This window comes from Gobius niger (assembly GCF_951799975.1).
Source record: "Gobius niger genome assembly, chromosome: 13".
Taxonomy (NCBI): domain Eukaryota; kingdom Metazoa; phylum Chordata; class Actinopteri; order Gobiiformes; family Gobiidae; genus Gobius; species Gobius niger.
In genome coordinates this window covers 16503749-16524939 of record NC_136864.1, presented here as the reverse complement: position 1 = coordinate 16524939, position 21191 = coordinate 16503749, and the positions used below count along the sequence as shown (strand labels likewise).

At 41.5% G+C, this 21191-nt stretch overlaps 1 protein-coding gene across 2 annotated transcripts; it reads left to right on the top strand.

The window, feature by feature from the left end:
- Positions 1-177: 177 nt before the first annotated feature.
- sugt1 (SGT1 homolog, MIS12 kinetochore complex assembly cochaperone) lies at positions 178-20529 on the top strand. 2 transcript variants are annotated; one of them, XM_079569363.1, is made up of 13 exons: positions 178-297; positions 389-434; positions 869-959; positions 3682-3751; positions 4450-4520; positions 4971-5024; positions 6111-6139; positions 6315-6337; positions 6546-6642; positions 8470-8577; positions 17434-17524; positions 19119-19291; positions 20141-20529. In XM_079569363.1, exons 1-13 carry the CDS (start codon positions 284-286, stop codon positions 20240-20242), a joined length of 969 nt encoding a protein of 322 aa, XP_079425489.1. In that variant the 5' UTR covers positions 178-283; the 3' UTR covers positions 20243-20529. The 2 variants fall into 2 exon arrangements, with proteins under 2 accessions (XP_079425489.1, XP_079425488.1); XM_079569362.1 differs by having other exon boundaries at positions 6312-6337.
- The last annotated feature ends 662 nt before the right edge of the window (positions 20530-21191 follow it).

The following is a 21191-nucleotide window of genomic DNA, read 5'->3' as shown; positions in this document are numbered from 1 at the left end:
TTCATTTTAATCTCTGAAATCTTCACTTTATATTTACATTTAATCTTTTATCTCATATTGTTAGAACTACCCAATTTCTCAGGTCGTATTTGGTGTGAAACGCCTGAAGCACCGATCCAGAAAGTGTGTTGTGTGCGTAGCGCCTCCCGGCCGGAAGGGACGCTCTCTCCTCTTGTGGCAGCAGCCGGATGTTGACAGCGCAGCTCGTAGCAGTGGCCGCTGTTTCACGTTTCCCACTGCATTACTGCATCTAGAACTTTCCTCTACTCTCCACGGCGGAGGAATGGCAACTGAACGGCAAGTTTATCACACCGCCTCATCATCTTTATATTCTCCTTAAACCCATATCCTCGTTTTTAACTGGCAGATCTGTGTTTCGCTTTTGCAGTTTCCCAGATGGCTTCATTGACGAAGACCCACAGAAAGCTCTAGAGGTAAACAGACCCGCATCCTTCAGCTTTCTGTTGGTTGTATTTCTTACGTTTAACATTTACTGTGTTGGTCCATCCGTTTTAATAGCATTTTGGGTTCAACAACTAACCCACTTGGCTTGTACCACACGAGATGCTAATGGTTACATGCCTTACTTGCTAATTTCCTGTCTCTTTTCTCTCTTTGCTGATTACGGCGACCTTACGTTGTCCTTAGTTAACCTGAGCTTTGTCATCCATTACATCGTTTCCGTATTACTTGGTTTTAAATGCGAGATGATGCATTAGTTTCACTTTCATTATGGGCTACTGTATACTGCACTAAAGGGTCATACTTGGTAAATGACCTGAAAATACTGTATGTGTAATGCTGTATTATAAGGTTTGAAATATTCATGTTATCACTCATCGACCTTTGTACTTAAACGTTTGTATAGGCGCTGAATGAAGTCTTGCAAGAAGAGAAAAACACAGCTGAGTGGTTTTGCCAACGTGCCTATGCCCACATACTCCTCAAGAACTACAGCTGTAAGAAGTCTGCATACCACACTCACTAACTGTATTCATGGGGGTGAACATTAACATTTACATACAAAATCTTAGATTAGATTAGGTTTAAATTACAGATGGCCCTGAACCACCGGAAAAGCGTATGTGTGTGTGTGTGTGTGTGTGTGTACGTACTTTACATTGGCGAGTGTTAAAGGAATAGGCCACCGTTTTTACATACTGAGATATGTTCTTACCTAACCTTAGCCAAGTTAATATATCCCCGTCTGGTCTTTGTCCGTGCGCTCTGTCACGCAAACGGAGCACATACGCAGCCTCTCCCACATGTTACATAGCTCCAAAAAAGCTCACGATAGAAGCTACCAAGCTCTTCCACGTGTTCCCTATTTAAATAAAGTTACGTGAAGTGTTTTCATGCGAAGTATATTTACACAGAAATGTAACATGTCGATTTTATAAGCAAATAAAAAGGGGGACTATATTGTGAGGCGTAATGATAAGAGGAGCAAAACGTCCGCGCAGTAACTCCTAAAGACTTCCCCCGCTCACTTCCGTCAATAGAAGCTGCGTGACTTGTAGAGAGCTAGCAGAGAACAGTTGAAGAAGCGTCGATAACTTGTGAACAATGCCTTTTACGTGCATCGTGCCGGGCTGTGATAACAAGCAGAAAGTATATAGTGTAGTAAAGTTTCACAGATTTCCAACTCACCTCGGACGACGACACGGGACTCAGGAGCTCCACCATGAGGTAGGAATGCTTAGCACTTTCCCAAAATATATTTTCTGCTTGTTGTAAAAGGCTCTCTACAAGTCACGCAGCTTCTATTGACGGAAGTGAGCGGGGAAAGTCTTTAGGAGTTACTGCGCGGACGTTTTGCTCTTTTTATAGTACCCCTTTTTATCTGCTTATAAAATCAACATGCTACATTTCTGTGTAAATACACTTCGCATGAAAACACATCACGTAACTTTATTTAAATAGGGAACACGTGGAAGTGCTTAGTAGCTTCTATCGTGAGCTTTTTTGGAGCTATATGACGTGGGAGAGGCTGCGTATGTGCTCCGTTTGCGCGACAGAGCGCACGGACAAAGACCAGACGGGGATATATTAACACGTCTAAGGTTAGGTAAGAACATATCTCAGTATGTAAAAACGGTGGCCTATTCCTTTTTAACGTAGTAAACAAATATTACCAATAGAATAATATTATGTAGACAAAACATACACACAAAACTTCATTATGACAGTTAGCTCTGTTTAAATTCATTCATATCAATTAAACCATAATTTTCATGGTCATGTTGCCAGATTTAGTACAATATAATGTGCTTTGTAACAATGGGTAGTAACATTTTTTTATTTTTTTATTGACCTTTATTTAACCAGGATAGTCCCACTGAGATTAAGAATCTCTTTTTCAGGGGATTCCTGGCCCCAGAGGGGAATCTATTGTACATGTTTTTAGTGGTAGGGGAAACCGGAGTACCCGGAGGAAACCTACGCAGACACGGGGAGAACATGCAAACTCCACACAGAAAGGCCCCGTCCAGGTGGGAATCGAACCCGGGACCTTTTAGCTGTGAGGCGTGAGCGCTAACCGCTGCGTCACTATGCTGCCAACATGTACCCATGGGCTACATGCACAGTGGAATTATATGTATTTGTAGTTTGGAGAAACATAATGTAATAAGACATTACAAAGCCTTACTTTAGCCCTAACTCTAAGGGTTTATGTCTTATTACATTATGGTCCTCCAAAGTACTAATATCCATTATTCCATTGTGTGTGTAATGTATTGCATAGTTATTACTGATTGTTACAAAGCACATTGTACTACATTTAGTTTGGTACAATGTATCAAGGTAGTGTAAAATCAGGTGTAACCGTCTTTGATGTGTTAAATCATAATGTTGCATTGAGGGATTTTAATTACATATTAAAATTTGGTTATAAAGCTTTGCTGTTTCCAAATGTGTACAAGGCCGCCTTAACCACTGGGCTTGCCTGGGCCTACCAAGAAAAAAAAAAAAAAGAAATTTTGAGCATGTATTTTTTTTTCTCTCCACCTCTGTGAGCATGAAAACAGTAACATTCATAGAATGGCTCTAATCGCTAACATTAATGAGTCAGCTGAACGTGTAGTGGAGCCATCTGAGTGGGTGTGAATTAAGGAAAAAATGTATAAAAAAGGTGATTCGTGTGATTTTTCATGTCAATCACTTTACTTTGCGGCATGACTAACCATATGCGCTTTATGTGGGTACCTGACTACCTGGAGAAGCCTGCCCTACCTGGGATACATGTAGGAGTAGCAGGGTTAGGGTTTTTGTGTGATTTAGGGTTAGGGTTATAGGTTAGCGTTAGGGTTTGCGCTGAGGGGGGGGTGGCGGGGGGCTACAATTCTGTTTAAGCCCCGGGGCCTATGGGTACATTAACGTGGGCCTGAATGTCTAAACGTGTTAAAAACCACTGTAAAAGGTAAGTTCCTATAAAGCTTGCTTAGTGCATTAAGCACAGCAGGCCTGTTGTGCCTTTAGGGCGCCATGTAATGTTTGTATCTTTCATCATTAAAGTGTACTTTTTGAGAAAGAATTATATGTGGAAAAATAAGGCAGATGCAAAATGAAAAATGCATCAGGAACAGAAAGCTTACAGGCTACGCAAAATATGAACTGTACTGCATTTCTTTTCATTTCATCACCTGTTGATTGATTGTATTCATATTTTTTTTATTTCAGGTGCGGCTGATGATGCCAGGAAAGCTCAACAATTAAAACCTAATCTTCCACAGGCTCTTATGCGAACGGGGTATGTATGGATTTAATGAAGTGATCAATTCAATTTAAAAGATTCAAACTGGACAAGGACTAAAATTGAATAAAGATTCAAATCATGCCTAAATGTCAGGACATCTCACAACTAATGAAAACTAAATTATTATTAACAGACACATCCAATTAAACAGTTACAATTTAATTTCTTAGTTTTCCACCAAAGAGCCCCAAGCCATACAAATGGATCATCCTGAGAGCAAGAATGGGCCTCTCTGCTTCTGCTTCCATCATACTTTTTATTGAGTTAATGTTTTCTTTATGTTAATCTTATTTAGCGTGGAACAGTGCACATTGATTAACATCCAGCAGGTTGACAACCAGAAACCGTACAGACAGTGTAACAGTAACAAAACTATCAATATCACTGTCAATACCATGGCAGTAGATGAAATAAAAAAAGTCTCAAATTAGCATATATAATATACAAGTTAAATTAATTAGCTAATAATGAAAAATGTAAGTGAATTACAATATCACTACTTAGTAAAATATATATATATATAGAAAGGGACATACAGTATAGATTTATTCTGCATTTTGTCAACAAACAAGACTAAAAAGTAAAACTTCAACATTTTTCTGAAAGACCAAGACAAACAGTAAATGCAATGTGCTGTCAAAATGAACCCTGCCATGAGGATGCAAATGTGGCTTGTTTTGTGTTGAGAGCAGAATCGCAGAGTACCACTTAAACCACCTGGAGCCGGCACATGCAGCCTTCACTCAGGGACAGCAGCTCGACGGTGAGTACAGGCCCTGGCCTCAAGTTCAAACTTCACAACATCCCACACAATACCACCAACTGCTGTCAGCAGCAAAGTGTCAGCTTAGCTCCGATCTCTCAGATCAGGCTGCAGAATATATACTGTATACTTCATAGAAGTGCAGCAGTGAATCACCACAGTAAATCATAATTATGGAAAACATTTGAGTAACTTAACTTGTAGGTGTTTGTTTATTGTTCTTCATAAATGGTGTTTGACCAGACTGGGTGGTTGAATTAATTAACATTTACGATTTGTTTATACAATACAAATACATTTCCCCCGAGTGTTCATTTTTCCTTATTGAATAACAACTTGTGAAATGACAATTACAGTCTTATGGTATAAAACAAGATTAGGATAGTGCAGAGTCCAGTGAGTCTCTGCTCTCAGTACAGTTCATAAAGTGTCTTTTTTATGCTTTAACAGTTTCTGACAAATCCTTTGAGGTCTGGATCAAACGCTGTGAGGAGAAAATGGGTGGTGAGTAGTACACTTTTTTAATGCAAGCAAACTGTCTTTGATGCAGCACTAAAAATACATTTATACTGTATAGCAGAGGAGCAGCTGTGACCTTCTCTGACTTTTGAAGCAAATGTCCAGTAATGTTTTTTTTATGACCGATGTGTTTGCTAAAAGGATAGTACAGCTGCTCTGTATTTCTTAAAAACTGATATGAACATTACTGTTGTCGTTTTGCCTGAACAGATGGAAATTTGAGCTCACAGCTGAGAAATAGTCAGACTGAGCTACTCCATCCAATAAACACTTTGTGGCTGCCTGCGTGGCGCATTTACTGACGCTCACGCTGGGACCCACTGGATCATCAAATAAACAAGAGCGCGAGTTTTGACAAACAGGCTTCACACCCGCTCGCACACCGACTCCCACGGGCCGCATGATTCATCAGAGTTAACGCTACTGATGTTTGAAGCCCCTGACGAGACCCCCCCCCCCCCCCCCCCCACACACACACACACACACACACACACACCCGCGCACGTGCACCCCTATGAACCCGCTCACTGGCACGGACAGGCTGTGGAGGCACAAAAACTGCACCAAAATTAGAAATATGCGAGTTTTTTTCCCTCATGTTCACACCAGGACGAACTGTTGTGTCTCCGAATCCTGTGGCGTTAATTTGAAGTCAGCACAAAGCAGCTGGTAGAGTCATGATTTCTGCCTTGAGAACACACAGGCAGCGCCTTATCCCCCCAGAGCACCCCCCCTCCCCCTCCACATTTCAAACGCAGCCTCGTTAAGACAACATTAACACGCCTCCAATCATCTCATCTCTGTCTTCTGTCTGCGCGCTCCCTCTTTCTGTAATGAAGTCTGTGAATAATGTATGATAGCATGCTGTTAAATGGTGATCAGGCTCTCTGTTAATGGGCGTGGATGGGCCAGTAAACAAACCAGCGACTAGAGGTGTGTCTCAAATTTCACTGATGTGTGCATTTCAGGACAGCATATTTTTTTTACCCATATTTCAAAGTTCATCACTTCTCTAGAACCCTTGCACCTGCTTGATTCATGGGTCTGCTCTCTCTCTCTCTTTGTTCACAGAGGAAAAGCATAACGGCAACGTACCCAAGGTGAGTTTTATTCTGTGGCCACTAGGGGGAGCTGTTGTTCTCAGCAACAGCACACTTTAAAGGTGCACCTGCTTCAAGAGAGTCAAGCCTAACCAAGTCTCTTCTCATCTGTCTTGTTTTATCTTCCTACATATTATTTATCCTCCACCATTTCACCTCATGGATGTCTCAGCAGCTGCCAGCGGCTCCTGTAGTAAAGTAAGTACAGTAGCATGAAGCAGTCAGGGTTCATGCTATGAGGCATGCTTTAATATTTCTGGTCACAAAACTGTAAACCTCTGTAAACACCCCTTTAATTGTCATGGGCTCTCAGACAATACCAGTATGAGCTCTGTTTCACTGATAAAAATATACAACAAGCTGAGGCCTGTCGAAGTATTCTTATACGTTCCTGTATCTTTTTCAGACACGATTGGTACCAAACAGAATCTCAAGTCATTGTCACAGTCATGGTGAAAAACGTTCCCCAAGATGGTGTCTGTGTCAGCTTCAAGGAGAGAGAGGTACAAACTCTTAAGCGCAGTAGTGTGACTCTGAGAGATTGTGAAATGCACTGAGCTGTTTTTTCTCTGAAGCAGAGATGGGTTGGCTCTTGGTGTTTCCTCAGGGGGGCCCATTAGACGGGTCTCGCACACACACCCTATCCCTGTGGACCAACTATGCCTCCAGTGGTGCCTTGTTAACATTGCCCCCAAAGTACAGATCTAAGAACAATTTACCCTCCCCAGATTCTCCAACCTCCTAATTGTCTGTAGATAGACGCCATCACTGATCTAAGATCAGCCTGAGCCCCAGGGACAACAGTTTTCTTTCTTTTTCATTCTTACTTTCTTTTTCCACTTTTCTCCACCGATCTCTGAGGGGTAACTGCAGGGCACCCAAGGGACCCGCTTTGTCTTTACTAATAGAATAACAAACTGAGTTTGCCCCGTTTAAAGGGAATCGCTCACACTGTGTCTCTGAATCTCACATTTATTTGTTCGCCTCTCTGGTGCGAGGCGCAGATAAGTTCATGTATTTTTTACTAGGTCAGTGTATACAAAAGAAATTAAAGATGAAAGGCGCTGGTTTCACTCATTTTCTGCAGCTGCTGTATATCCACAGACACTGCAGCACTTTCTGCAAATGAATTTTAAGTCTTTGATAGTTTTGTGGAATTGCCTGAAAGCAACTTAACTTTCTATGCTTTTATCCCTAATCAACTTATTTCACTGTATCCAAGCCACAAAGTCCATTTTTATTCGAATGCTGTTTGTGAGCCCAAGGAGGTGTTTATCTTCAGAAACAAACATTGCACAGAGCGTTGTTACGAAATGTAAAGAGACCAGATGCTGAAGTGTGAGTTCTGGGACAGAGCTTTAGTATTCCCAACTCAGTTGTGAGAATTGTGGGTCAGAGCTGAACCCATTGGTCTCTGTAGAAGCAGCGAGGCGTCCAGTGTGCTGCTGACTGACAGGCTGTTAGGAGCTGTCTGACCCGCCCCATCATTCCCTTTGTGGCTCAAGGGGACAGCGCCAGCTTACTCTCAGCTGTCACTGCAGCCAGATCAGATGATTATTCTCACAGACGTGCTGACACCTCCTTGTCTGTTTTGTCTTTCTTCATAGTGTATCACATTCTTGGATTTTCTCTGCTGTCAAAGAAATCATCAATCTGTAAAATCCTTCAGTTACATGTGTTGAAAGTAGAATTACAGTAATATTTAATGTCAGTGAATAAACCCCATAGCTAATACTTACCAAGTTCTGGACACAATACATTCCACAATCTAAAGTTAAGCTTGCAAGTTCAAGTGCACATTTCAAACAAATGTCATCAATAGAAGACTGTAAACTCCTAAACTAATGCAAGAATCAGAGTCCTAAACTACTGAGTAAATAGATTTTATACATGATCAATCCCAATGGAGATGGATTGTTTTGCAGAACACTTTACATTACCTAAATATATATATATATACACTCCTTGCAATTTGCTGCTTTTGGGCATTAAAATTGACCTTAAAATAATAACAAGTCAAAGTTGAATAGTAACATAGGGCATACAACATCTCAGCACCTGTCCTGAACACAGCTACTAAACAGTGAAAGAAAAAGATCTTGCCTCACCCTCAATAAAACATTTAACAAGACATGTCCTCAGTCCCAGTACTTAACCAAAACACATATTCTAGTTTAGTGTTGTATTTTCTCATTTTGCAGACTTCCTCTTACTCGTGTGTTCTTGAATACACTAGGACTACAACAAGGGTTATTGATTGCTGCTGGGCTATAACTCGCAATGAAAGGTCTTTGCTGGAAGCTGTAGCTTGTCTCTGTCTGTCTCCTCAGCTCTCGGCCGCAGTACGTCTGACTTCAGGGGACAACTACCACCTCGATCTTCACCTCTTGCACCCAATCGTCCCACAACAGAGCAGCTTCAAGATCCTCTCCACCAAGGTACAGTAGCGTCTTACATCCGCTCTTTAGCTGTTTTGGTTTCACACCACGTTCCTTGAGCCCTGCCTCATTTGACTAAACCAGTTTTGTGCCAGTTTTTCTTTCATGTGATTTGGCCCCACTATTTACATAGATATTCGGGAATAACGAGGTCGAAGCATTTGCATTTTGAGTGTTAAATGCAGCACTGAAACCTGTCCTGTCCTCCACTTATTAAAGCGTACACTCTTTACAACGCTATGATGACACATGACATGAACGCAACCTGCTCATCAAAGCTAAGAATAGAAATTACAAGTGTGACATTTTGCACTTGGTAACATCTTTGACTTTTGTAGCGTTGTTTTTTTGGCCCAACACACTGGTTCATGAAGCAGAAATGGACATGCTTTTAGGAGGACTGCTTGTGTTAAATTGACCATTGTTTTGTAAAAGCTGTGTCAAAATAGGGCTTGATTTTGCACAGCTCTGAGCCACATTCACCAGCGTCAACATATAAATATCACCTCTCGTTGTTGTTTTCTTTTGGGGTGTCACACAATGTCAGTAGTGCAATGTATCTTTATTTAAGGACACAGTATTGACTTTGTTTGTTGGTACAAATGTCTTGGTATATTAGGTAACACGAAAATTAATCACCCTATCGTTTTGATTGATTGATTGATTGATTGATTGATTGATTGATTGATTGATTGATTGATTGATTGATTGATTGATTGATTGATTGATTGATTGATTGATCTGGGATAAGAGATAGTTTTTCAACAAAATCAAATTTTTAAGTCTGGTTAATCTCAATCTATGACCTTTTAATTGTCAGGTCTGTGGTGAATTCTGTGGCAGCATTTTTGTTTAAGCTGAGTTTTATTTAAAAAGACTGTCTTGTCTTTGTTCATGAACCAATAAAACAGATATGTTTTCCTTAAATATGAGAAAATAAATTGAATATTTGCCATGCCATTGACAAAAGGTTGTGTAGCCCTGTTGTTGGGAGTCACATAAAATATATCTGCTATTGCTGTTTGGATTGTGGATTTTTGTATGAACTTCAACTCAATATTTAGAGTTCATACAAAAATGCATGTATAATCTTTAAATATCAGTTTTTTATTAGCCAGATCTTCCGACTGGTGCAAGGACAGCACTGCTCCAAACACGATAATAGAAACACGTCATCTTGCAGTTGCAGTGCTATTTGACTTTGCCACTGGTGAGAGGGGTCGCTTATTAAAGAAGAAGAGCGCTGCTCTTCTTTGGCAGCCTTTACATTCTTTTCCTTGTTTATATCGCGCTGCCTCATGTTCTTCCTTAAAAGGACTATACGGAGTTTAAACATGTTAAAACTTAGTATTTTCTGTTTCCTGTTCGCCACAACTGCCTCTAAAATCCTGCACTGTCACTCGAAATGTTGTTACTTCGAGTCCGAAGTGCCGTCTTGCACAAGCTTTATATAGAAGGTGCAGTTACGTGTAAGACCTGAGGTGGCAGTAGTGAGCATAAAATGGCCAACTTGCATCTAGTCTCTTTAAGCATTACGGGCTTTTATAAGCACTAAAGGTCAAAGTAAGTATTTGAATTAAACACTGTCCGTGTCCGGTGTCCCGAGACAAACAGATGTACAGCTGGTCCCGATGTGTTGCCGGTCTGCACTCATCTATAATTTTGTTAACGCGACCCAAACAAAAGCAACTGTCCACTTACAGCCCACTTAATGCGCCAAGATCTCACAGGGCGCTCTTACCAAGCACAAAAAGTTATAGTCTACGTTTAGAAACACAAGCCCTTTGTTTGAGATGACCTGTAACCACAAACAACATTGTCGTTTACATCCACCTTGCAGAGCTGAAAACATAAGCCGTGGAACAAGATGCAAATTTTTTGTCATGGAAAGACAACAGTGAAGTTTTTGAAAGTCAATAAAAGACCTTGAATTTTCCCCGGACCGTGTTTTAACAATGTATGTAGCCTTGCCATCATAGCCTTTATTGTCAACAGTAAAAAAGCAGACTATTAAACGTGTCAGGGAACATCTTTTATGCCGCCATAAAGAATATATGACGTAGTAATGTCTGATAGCGGAGACAGACAGGACTCTCCACCATATGGGATTAAAAAATACACTTCCCATACGTTCCTGAAGTGCCAGATAAAATGCTAGTTGACTGTTTTATCATCAGCTAATCATAAATTTATTCATGCGACATTGTGAAAAATGCATCAGTCATGAGATGCGTTTAAAAGCCTGGTGTGCTAAGATGCTACAGATCATCACTTAGTTAGCACTCCCAGATTAAAGTCTTAATCTCCTCAATAATTCAAGGCTCTGTAAAGCGGGCTGTCACTACCTGTAATGCCTTAATGCTGGTAAAGCCAACTGCAGCTGCACCGAGAAATGGGGAAAGCCTAATCTCTAGTCGCATTTTGTGTGGAAAAGTTCACCAGAGGAGCGAACTGGATATTCACACATATGCACAAATCCTCCGCCTACGCACCCGCGCTCATTTATTAGCTCCCCGAGTTTCTTAGGCGCTGTTTAAGGTGATTATAGGCCTAACGAGTAGGAAGGGCACTTTAACTATACGCCAATTAGTGCCTATTATAAATGAAGTGGGCTAATGAGCACTGTCTGAATGCCTGCTGATTCAGGGTTTAGACCTCTGTCCGGTTTGAGGCTGTGGATCAAGGCGGTGTTTCTCAAGTATATTTTCAGGGCGCGAATTAATTTTTCAGAGCATTGATCAGCCTGGGCTTGTCGATACTGTACCATAAAACTGTAGTCTCTCTGCGCATCCTGGCAACTCGCTTGGATGGAGATGGACGACCTCTCACTCGCATTGGCTCTGAGCAACTACACAAATCATTACATTTACTCCATTGTGACCGTTTTAAGAAAAAAAATCAGTCTATTAAGCTTTGATAGTCAAGTAAGGATGACTGTTTTTGTGTGTAACTCTGGCTGTAGCAAGACGGACAAATACCAATTTCTCTATGTGATAATGTGATGGCAAATTTTAAAACCATAGTGGGTTATAATTCAACGTTCATTTTGATATTAAAAACAAATAAAAACACAGCTTTTCCGATTAGATAAAAACAAGAACAATAAGTCAAAATAGCAACAATAATGAGAGGAAAAAAAGGATGAAAAGGCAAGAAGAGGGGAAAAAAATCTTACCGGAAAAGTGACAAAAATGTAACGGCAAATGCAAAAAAGAAAGCCACAAAAAAGTAAGAGAAAAGTGACACAAAGCGATGAAAATGTAGAAAAAAATATTACAAAAACGCAAAAAAAAATGCCAACAATACGAGGAAAAAGATTTGTTTAGATTAGTTTTATAGCATTTGAAGGAGACCTCACACTGGCCTATATATAGGCTGTGACCTATGTGCATAGTTTTAATGCTTTTGAAAATATTACTTATTTAGGACAACATATGTTGCAAGTTCATCAGTTGCATAATTGACTCTGTGCATAACTTCAAATCGTAACAACACCGCCCAAGAAGTGACTTCCTGATTTGATCCAGCACGCCAAAATAAAAGCACACAGCTCGTCTCATTAATTAGTTTAGGTACTTGTAACATTACAAGAAAATAATTAATTGCACACATTTTAAGTGTTTTGTCTGTTAATAGTTAGGCAGAAAGAAAGTTGAATTAATGAACTGCTGAACTAATGACTGAGATGGTGCTTATGCACAGAGTCAATTATCACTTTATTTCAGTGAAGCACCAATTTTAATCAAGAAATGTTGGGCAGAAAGGTTATTTTTATTTGAATTTTTAAGCTGCAGACAGGAAGTGACATGGAAGAAGTCAACATTCCAGAGCAGTTTGACTCATTTCCCATAGACTTAACAGGGTTGGCACAGCAACAGTTAAAAAAAAGGTTTACCTTCTTCTATGTCACTTCCTGTCGGTGTCCAATAAGGAAGTAAAACTATAAACATCACAAAAATGGCCAAACTAAAGAATGATGGGTACAATCGTTAGCAAAATCTTGAATATAATCGTTTTAACTATGTTTTAATTGTGTCTCATGTGTCATATGCTCAAAAACTAAAATGCTTTCCACTCCTGTATCATGTAACACACAAAAATCTTACACTGACTGCACTCTTCCAAACCGTGTGCTGGAAGTGCCGTTACTGCCACAGAATTGGCAGTAAACCTGACGATTAAAAATTCCCATGACAATTATTGATAGTCACTAAAGTTGAGATTGGGATTTTGATTAAAGTTTTTGGAAGAAAACTTTGCCCATTACTTTTCCTGAAAATGAAATTTGCCATTAGCTTTAATTTAATCGGCTGTAGCTAAACTTTAAATGTCTTTTCTCCTGGACTAAGATACTTCCTTTAAAATAAAAGAGTTCTGTGATCAGTTCTATTTGAAAATGTATGATTTCAATGGAGCCTTTGTATTTCCTACTATTTAAACAATGCATGCTAATGTCATTTGCCAGTGGGAGATACTTGAACAAGATGCTATAAAATGTAGCAAGTTACATAAGTTATATCCAATTAGAACATAGCTTTGTTGTCTCATACCTCATTGACGCAAGCTTTCATCCAAAGTCTTTCTATATAATATGCTGCAGAAAAAAACATTGTATACGGTGAAAATGCAAAGAATCCGATGTAGCTTAACTTTTATTCTTTGTTTAGTAAAGTTTGGAGAATTTGACACTATTGGAAGAGTGGGTGTAAAATGTTCGAGAGGCAAAGCGTAAAGAAAGACGTTGGCATATTTTGTTGTGACTTTATTGATCTTAGCGGCTAACTGGCTCCACTGGGTCAGAGTACTTCATTTCGACCGACTGCCCCTCCTTACAAAGAAAACACTCTCACTTTCTTATTTTTCCATGGCAACAGCAGACACTGCATACCAGAGGTGCACGTGGGCTGCAGCTTAAACAGAGCTCAGTCTTCGAGAGGCCAGTGCTCCTGTTGGTCCCACTCATCTTTCAGCAGTTTGTTTTTCTTAATCCAACTTCCTGTTTCTTCTTCCCGGGCTGCTGTGCTTTGTGCCTCCTCAAAAACACCTACCTGCCGCGGGTCGTTTCTGTCTTTCATTCATTGAAAACACACTCACCTTCCTCCAGGAGCTCACAGACCGTTAACGCTCCCACAAAGAGCACACTGTTCCCTGGGCCAGCGGGCTCCGAGGGCACGCATGGCCCTGACCAACACGAGGCTGACCTAAACTCTCAACTTCAAAATACACCCATCGGCCACATCATTATGAGCAGGTGAGGAACAATCGATCTTGGCACGGCACCTCCTTGGAGATGGGACAAGTTGATTTCTTAGGGGCAAGATAAGTCAGTTTTACCGTCAGTTCTTCTTCATATATAAAACATACAGGATTTACTTTGCGCTCCTCTCAAACTCTTGGAGCAATAAGTTGAAAAGTATGGAGTAATATCTAGAGCTCTAAAATGTAACATTGAGTAAATTGTAATGGCTGCTGTTTGTGTAAAGGCGTTTCCATAATGGTGCAAAATTGGTTCAACATAGGAATCAAAGATTAAAGCAAGTAACTTGTTTACTTTAATAAATCCTTTCCATAGTCCCTCTGGGGGTAATACAAGTGTTAATGGAAAGATTGGGGGGTCTTTCACCTCCCCCTGGTGTCTCTGGCCCCAATACACACTAATAGAATCATGAAGAAAAAGCTAACAGGCTAACGGGCAAAGCTAACTGTGGGCTAGCGCTACTTAAACAGTGTTTACAGCCAAGTTTGTGTGAAAAAAATGATCTCCATTGTGTAATTGGATGTACAATATTACTCTCGCCCTTTGTCTTTTCTGTCAGCGTAGTATTTCACTCATGGACAATTAATGAGAAAAAAACGCAACATGCTACAACACCTGCAGGGGCGCTTATGGCCTCTAGGGGCATGAGTTAGTACTGCTTTAAATGCAAGCAGAAAAACTACACTTTAACACAGTTAAACATTTCTTTCCCCTTTTAGCTGTTTGTTGCAAAGGCCTGCAGGTGGTCACAGTCACTCCATTATGGTCACCAGTGCTATGTAGGTGGTCATAATTATATGCCTGAGCGTGTAGCTTCAGGTGAAATTGTCACTCAATTGACATCGTGGGAAATGCCAACAAACTGGCAAGCTCTACTGGGGCTTCACTCAATTAAATATTTTGGAGGCATTTATTTTTTCTGGAGCCAAGCAGCCACTGGGGGGAAAACATCCAATGAACAACAGCATCAGCAAATCAACTTTCTCCAGATTGGCATGCTTCCCTAATGAGCCTTTAAAAAAACACATGCCCTCGCAGCTCGGAGCCCCGCACTCTGCTCTGTTTACGCTTCATCTCCTCGCGTTCTTAAAGACAACTTGGCAGGGGAAGCTTAGCCGGGCATGTGACGCGCCGTAATCTTTCAACACTCTTGTGCCATTAACATAAACTATTTTCAGTTCGTGTCTGTGCGTTATCATCAGGGCGCCCTCCTACTGTCCCCCGATCCAACCGCAGGGGTCACCGTGGCGACAGGGAGCCAATTACACACCAGTGTATTTGATCAGAGGCGACGGCTGACACACATCCGCTCCTGATTCACACTGGCTGCTTCATTCACTCCAAACTCCTCTCTTTCGGGAAAGAGCTAAAGTGGCGTCTGCGCTCTTTAATTTCCATGCCTGTCAGTGTAGCTGAATGTTTATATTTATAGCATTTATATGTCTTTGAGGCGAGTTTGTTTTGAAATATTCAGAAAACGAATGTGGAAGTGGAAGCAAAAGGCAAGAGAAGCAGGATGAGGTCGTGACAGGGAGGATGAGTGGCGAAGGCTCCACACATGTGACAAGCAACAGGGGGGACCTCAGTGGACCTCTGTAAATACCATGTGAAGTCCATAGGACAATGTCCGGCCCCTGGGGTCCGGAGGTGGTGGGCCCTGTATGTGGCTGTGCTGTCACATCTCTTTATGGGCCAGGGAGCTCTGTCACACACACACAGCAGTAGCCTGCCACGTCCCCTTAACATGTCCCAGGAAACACAGATGTGGCAGTAGATTAATGTTGCATGGGCAGCGAGCATGCGCACTCTCACGGGCTCAAACCACTTCAGCTCTGCTGCACAGAGCTCCAGAGGACTCATGTCACCTGCACAGAGACAGGCTTCTGTAGATTTATCCTCGACTAAAGCAAACCTTTGGAAGTTGTGTAGTTTGATGGAAAGGCTTGAAACTGATGGTTAATTGTTTTTCATTATATTTAATTCCTATTTCCTTTTTTTCTATCAGTCCTCACAAAAATTCTGCTGTTATTTGCATGGTAGGACAGCCTTTTTTTCGAGGAGTGAAGTTTACCAAAAAGTTCACTGACTTGTTTTTGTTGGTTTCTAAAAAGACACTTTTTTTCTTTTGCAGCCTAGTTTAATTAGGCTGTTTGTAGTTCAGGCGAATCTGTTTATCTTGTTATTAATCATTTATAAGTGAGGTTTATTAAATTATGGAGAAATAAAACATGGCGTGTCAAAGGCCAATTATCTAATACAATAATGAAAAAGCACCTGTTATAATTTAGTGTACACTAACAGAAATCAAACACATCTCGGTATCCCAAATGGTGTGAACATCTGAGGCTGGCTGCTGCCTTTGTAACTCCTGATCAAACATGTTTTAAACCCTTTGAAAGAGAGTTGAAGGGAACATCTGTTTGCAGGAACAAGATACAGCTGTCAGAAAAAGTGTTGGGCACAACTCTTTATAACAATTTATCAAGATGCTTGGATAAAGACAGAAGCCACTTTCCACTATATTTGATTGTGGAAAGCCTTATTTGAGCAACTTAAATTATAGCTATTGCTAGTTAATCTGTATAGGATTAAGGGCACTGTGATCCAGATCTCATGGCACGGGTTGAAAAATGGCCATGAATTATTCGGGCTGTAACCTGTATTCTCAGCAGGGATGGTTCTTTTTTTAGTCCGGCGGCCCTTAGCATGTGAGCCAAAAGTTAATTTCAGACTCTCGCACAGATGCCTCGGTGTGCGCACGGGGCCTGGTGGTGCCGTGGCCAAAACCGCTGACACAGACACCCGACCAAAGTGATCTATCAGCGGCGGAAGGTTGGAGAAGGTTGAGGCAATCACACTGTCTCATTTCCTTCAATCTGCTTGCATCTCGGCGCTGTCAGTTAGCCGCTCCGCCTCGCCCTCCTCTACCTCTGCTTTTCTTCCTCCTCCCTTATAAATGAATCATCGCACGGCGGCCAGCAGAGCAGAAATGTTCCTTAATTGCACCAGCATGTCTCCCTCACGCACAGGTTGGACATGTTAAAGGAACGGGGCTATAATGGCAAGCGTCGTGCGTGTGCCTGGTATGTGCCCTGTCACTATAGCTCAGTGTTAAAAGCCTGTGTCCTCTCTCCCTCTCCCCCTCTCTCTCTCTCCCTCCCTTTCTGTGCTCATTGTTGCTTCTGCCTTGTCGTCCCGATGTAATGATTTAGATCAGTTGGTGCTGTGTGGAATTAGGCGCCACACTCCTCCCTCGCACCCCTCCTGCTTGCCCGTCTTGCACTGGCCCTCGGCTGACAGGCATCTCGTTAGCGCAGTATGTCTGTCAGGGAGCTCAGAGATTGAGTTGTGCCCCCGCATATCCCTGATCTGTCTCCTTTTTTTTTTTTTTTTTCTCCCACAAACACCGCGATTTGACGGCGACTCAGAAAGCACAGCGCCTCTCTCTCTCTCTCTCTCTCTGGCCTTTCTCTAATGATCTGATGTCCCATACTTTAAGATGTCACTGTAATGGTAGCGTTATTTTTGTCCCCGGTGCAACACAGGACCCACCGTTTTGTTAAACACAGCCATTCAAACCTCCCTTTTCTTTGTGCCAGGTGGAGATCAAGATGAAGAAGGCCGACGCCATCAGATGGGAGACGCTGCAGGGAGAAGGACAGGACTCCAACATCAAACACTTCAATCCCCGTCAGTCCACAGCTTCAGCATTTTTTATTCTGTCTCTTTGCTCTCATATCTCAGGCCGAGTTTGCGGAGAGAGGGAGAGGAACGAAACGCACAAAGATCAATATGGGCTCCAGCATTTGTCTGTGCCGCACTACCAAAATGAGAGTGGGCAGTGCAGCTCGGCGAGGCTCTTTCATTAGGCTGACCGTAAAAGTCGGCAGGCAGGAGATAGGTGCGATAGCAAAGTTATGAGTCAGTATTTGAGCCCACACGTTCACATCACTGACCAGATTCATTAGTAATATGTGTGTTAATGTAGCAGACGGATTAACTCAAAAGCGGACAGTAGCAACCCGCCACAGTATCTTTGGAAATTTAAAGGGAAAAATTAAAAAAAAAATCACTTCATTGTCATTGGTCATTCACTCAGAGCATGACCTAGGCTGACCAATAGGAGGGGTGTTCGTCTCTGGGCATAGAACTGCATTAACTCCTTAACCCCTGACGAAACGGAGCACATTTTCTCCACTTTGGCTTTACCCAAATCTAAAAGCTTCTTGATCAAAGTGTCAAAATAGTGACAAAAATGATGATTATAAATACATGCAAAACCACGATTAAAATGTGATTAAAAAAGCAACAAAAAAGCCTCAAATGAGCAACAAAAAAGTGATGAAAATGTGCTGGAAAAGCAAGAAAGCAAGTCTAAGAAGGTGACAAAACGTGATGAAAACATGACAAAGAAGTAAGATAAAAAGCAACAAAAACAAGACAAAAATGCAGCAAAAAACTCATCAGTTTTGTAGGTCTTAACTTTGAACTGAGCCATTAAGCTCCTGTTGAGAAGCCCCGCCCCCATCTTCAAACAGTCCTTATTTTGATTAATCTGGTGGGTTTGATAAAAAAAAAAAAACAGCAAAAGTATTGATTTCTTCGTTCAGCTTGTTTTGACTGTGCAGTGAAAACTAGACTGTGGGGGTCACAAAGTCTTCCCTGCTAATGGGAAACATCGAACAAGGTGTTTAGTGTTCTTTAACGTCTGATTTTATGGAAATGGAGAGCAGTATGTCCGCTCTTGGCCTCAATATGTCAGCGGCGAGTGAACTGCTTTATTTATGTAAATCTGTCTGGATTACACTCTGTTTGGAGCAGATGATTCAGAATGGGAGCTGTAGTCTGTGTTGCTGATCTAAATGCAACAGAGCAGCCAAACTAACACCACTACTATTTATGTTCCTACCAATTCAGATTTCATATCATCTTTATTACGTTTGAACGAAACATTAAAGAAGCTTTAACAACAGGAGGGTCTCACAAAGCTCAAACACTCAGGAAATTATTAGAGAATCCAGAGAACGGTATTTATCGAAATATCCAAGGTTTCCCTTAGTAATTTCTGCCATTTAATCCAGTGACAAATTTTCTACTGTATTATCGAGCATTTGGATCAAAATTTGACCATTTGATAGGGAAATATTTCATTGCAGCGGGCAGTAAAAAAAATCTCTGTAGTAATGGCTGTATCATCCCCCATAGTATGTGTGGGTTCCTACTGTATGTGGGTACCGCAGCCCACATCACTTTCTAGTGATTTTAACACTCTCCATCTTTTCAGACCAGTACCCATCGTCGTCCCACCACACTCAGAAATGGGACAAAATGGTGGTGGACCTCAGCGAGGAGGAGAAGAACGAAAAACTGGAAGGAGACGCGGCGCTAAATAAACTCTTCCAGCAGATCTACACCGATGGCACAGACGAGGTCAAGCGTGCCATGAACAAGTCTTTTGTAAGTTTCACACACTAATGTCAATAAACACAGCGTTCGTATTTGTGTCTTCACTGCACACATAAGCATTTGTTACAAGGAAAATAAAAAATGTCCTTGAACGCTAATAGATCTCTGTAAGTTTATTGAAAGCCATTGCATGAACATCTTTCGTATTGTGCAACAAATTCTCTTTCAGTTCTGTTGCTTGATAAATGTGTCTGAACACATTTCTATGGCTAAAGTGGCTGATTCCATCTTTCCAAGTATACTTGTGTGATTTAGTGTTTATTGAACATTCTTTGGCAGCTTAGAGCCCATTGAAAAAAACTAAATAGTTCTTATTGTGTGATAGAGTTTGGGGTTGTGATGTGTTAAGTATTCTGGGATTAGTGGCACATTCGATAATAAAGCATTTGTTTAGGATGTTAAATACTGGAGTCACTAATAGGACTTTGACACTCAGTGTCTGTGTAAATGTAAAGTATTTACCAGTTGTGCCACAGCTGTTAAACAAGTTGTTCCACAGGTTTTTTTTATTTTACACCGTTTTGGCTAATAGCGGAGCAGATTAAGCCCATATTCTGCCAAATCGTTCACTTGAGGCTCTGACCCAAAAATCAATATGAGCAGCACCACCAAGAAGTCCAGTTATTAGACCCATAACAATGATATTTTTAACATTTCTACGTATTAGGGTGCATTTCGGGCCTCAGCTCCTATAATGTAAATCTATTGACATTTATAGCTGCCCATAACAAACCTTGCAGATTTTGGCCATAATGTTGAATTCGTAACATTTGCTTCATAACACGCAATCCCAAATTTGATAAAAAGTGACTTTGTGTTCTGTCTTGTCTTTGTGCACAGATGGAGTCGGGCGGTACCGTTTTGAGCACCAACTGGACAGACGTCGGGAAGAGAACAGTCGATATGAATCCTCCCGACGACGTCGAGTTTAAAAAATACTGATCCTGTTTCTGCTTCTGTTCTTTGTGTCTGATTTCTCTCATTTTACACTCGGTGCACCTCAAATTAGCAGCCTCCACGGTTGATTTGCTTCGCTCCGAACCAAACCACCCGTGGCCTGCTCGTGGCCAGCAGGGGTCACAACATTTGAATAATCAGTTCAGCAGATCAGTTTGCATCATTTGCTTTGTGACGGCTCTCGCACTGACGAGAGCGGACTTCAATGAGAAACACCCACAACTGCCTTTTTACTACGAGCCTTTCCCCCTCTTGTAAAAATGTAATATTAAGATTAGATATCTTTAAACCATTTTCTTGGCTCATATCGCGTCAGTCAGTGCGTGGATCAGCACCTGTTCCTCCCCAGTGTGATTTCCACTGTAAATAAAAGACTTCGTGCTTGGCTCAAAGTCAGTTTTTTTTTGTCTTTTGTGGTTTGTTTGCTGTGGAAGTGTTTTCGGAGCGGCCAGGAAGTCTGGGAATGGATCCATCTAACACAAAACGCTGGTATATTACAGCGAGAGCCATGCTGAGTGATTATGGTGCTGGGAGGGATGAAATCTGGCATTACTGATGCGACTGCACAGTGGAGATACGGGTGGCACCTCTGGGATAGAGTTTACGAATCACGGTTCGATCTCTATCTCGCAGGAGTGCTGCTTTAGCGCAGGGACCCAGCACAAGTGGGTTGGTGTGTTGAGCTTGCACCTCTCCAGCCGCACGTACAGTACAGCGGGCGCGTGAGGGGGGAGAGCATTAATATGGATCAGCCTCCTAACCGCACCATCAAGCTTCTCACACTCGGTTAAGTGTTAAATGCATCACACATCGTTTCATCTCTCGTGACGATCAAAAGTGCGGCTGTGGATGGGACACTCGGCACATAAAATGTCCAGTATCAGACGCACAAACATTCGCCCTCGGCTCCAGCCCGAGGCGCACAGACACATCA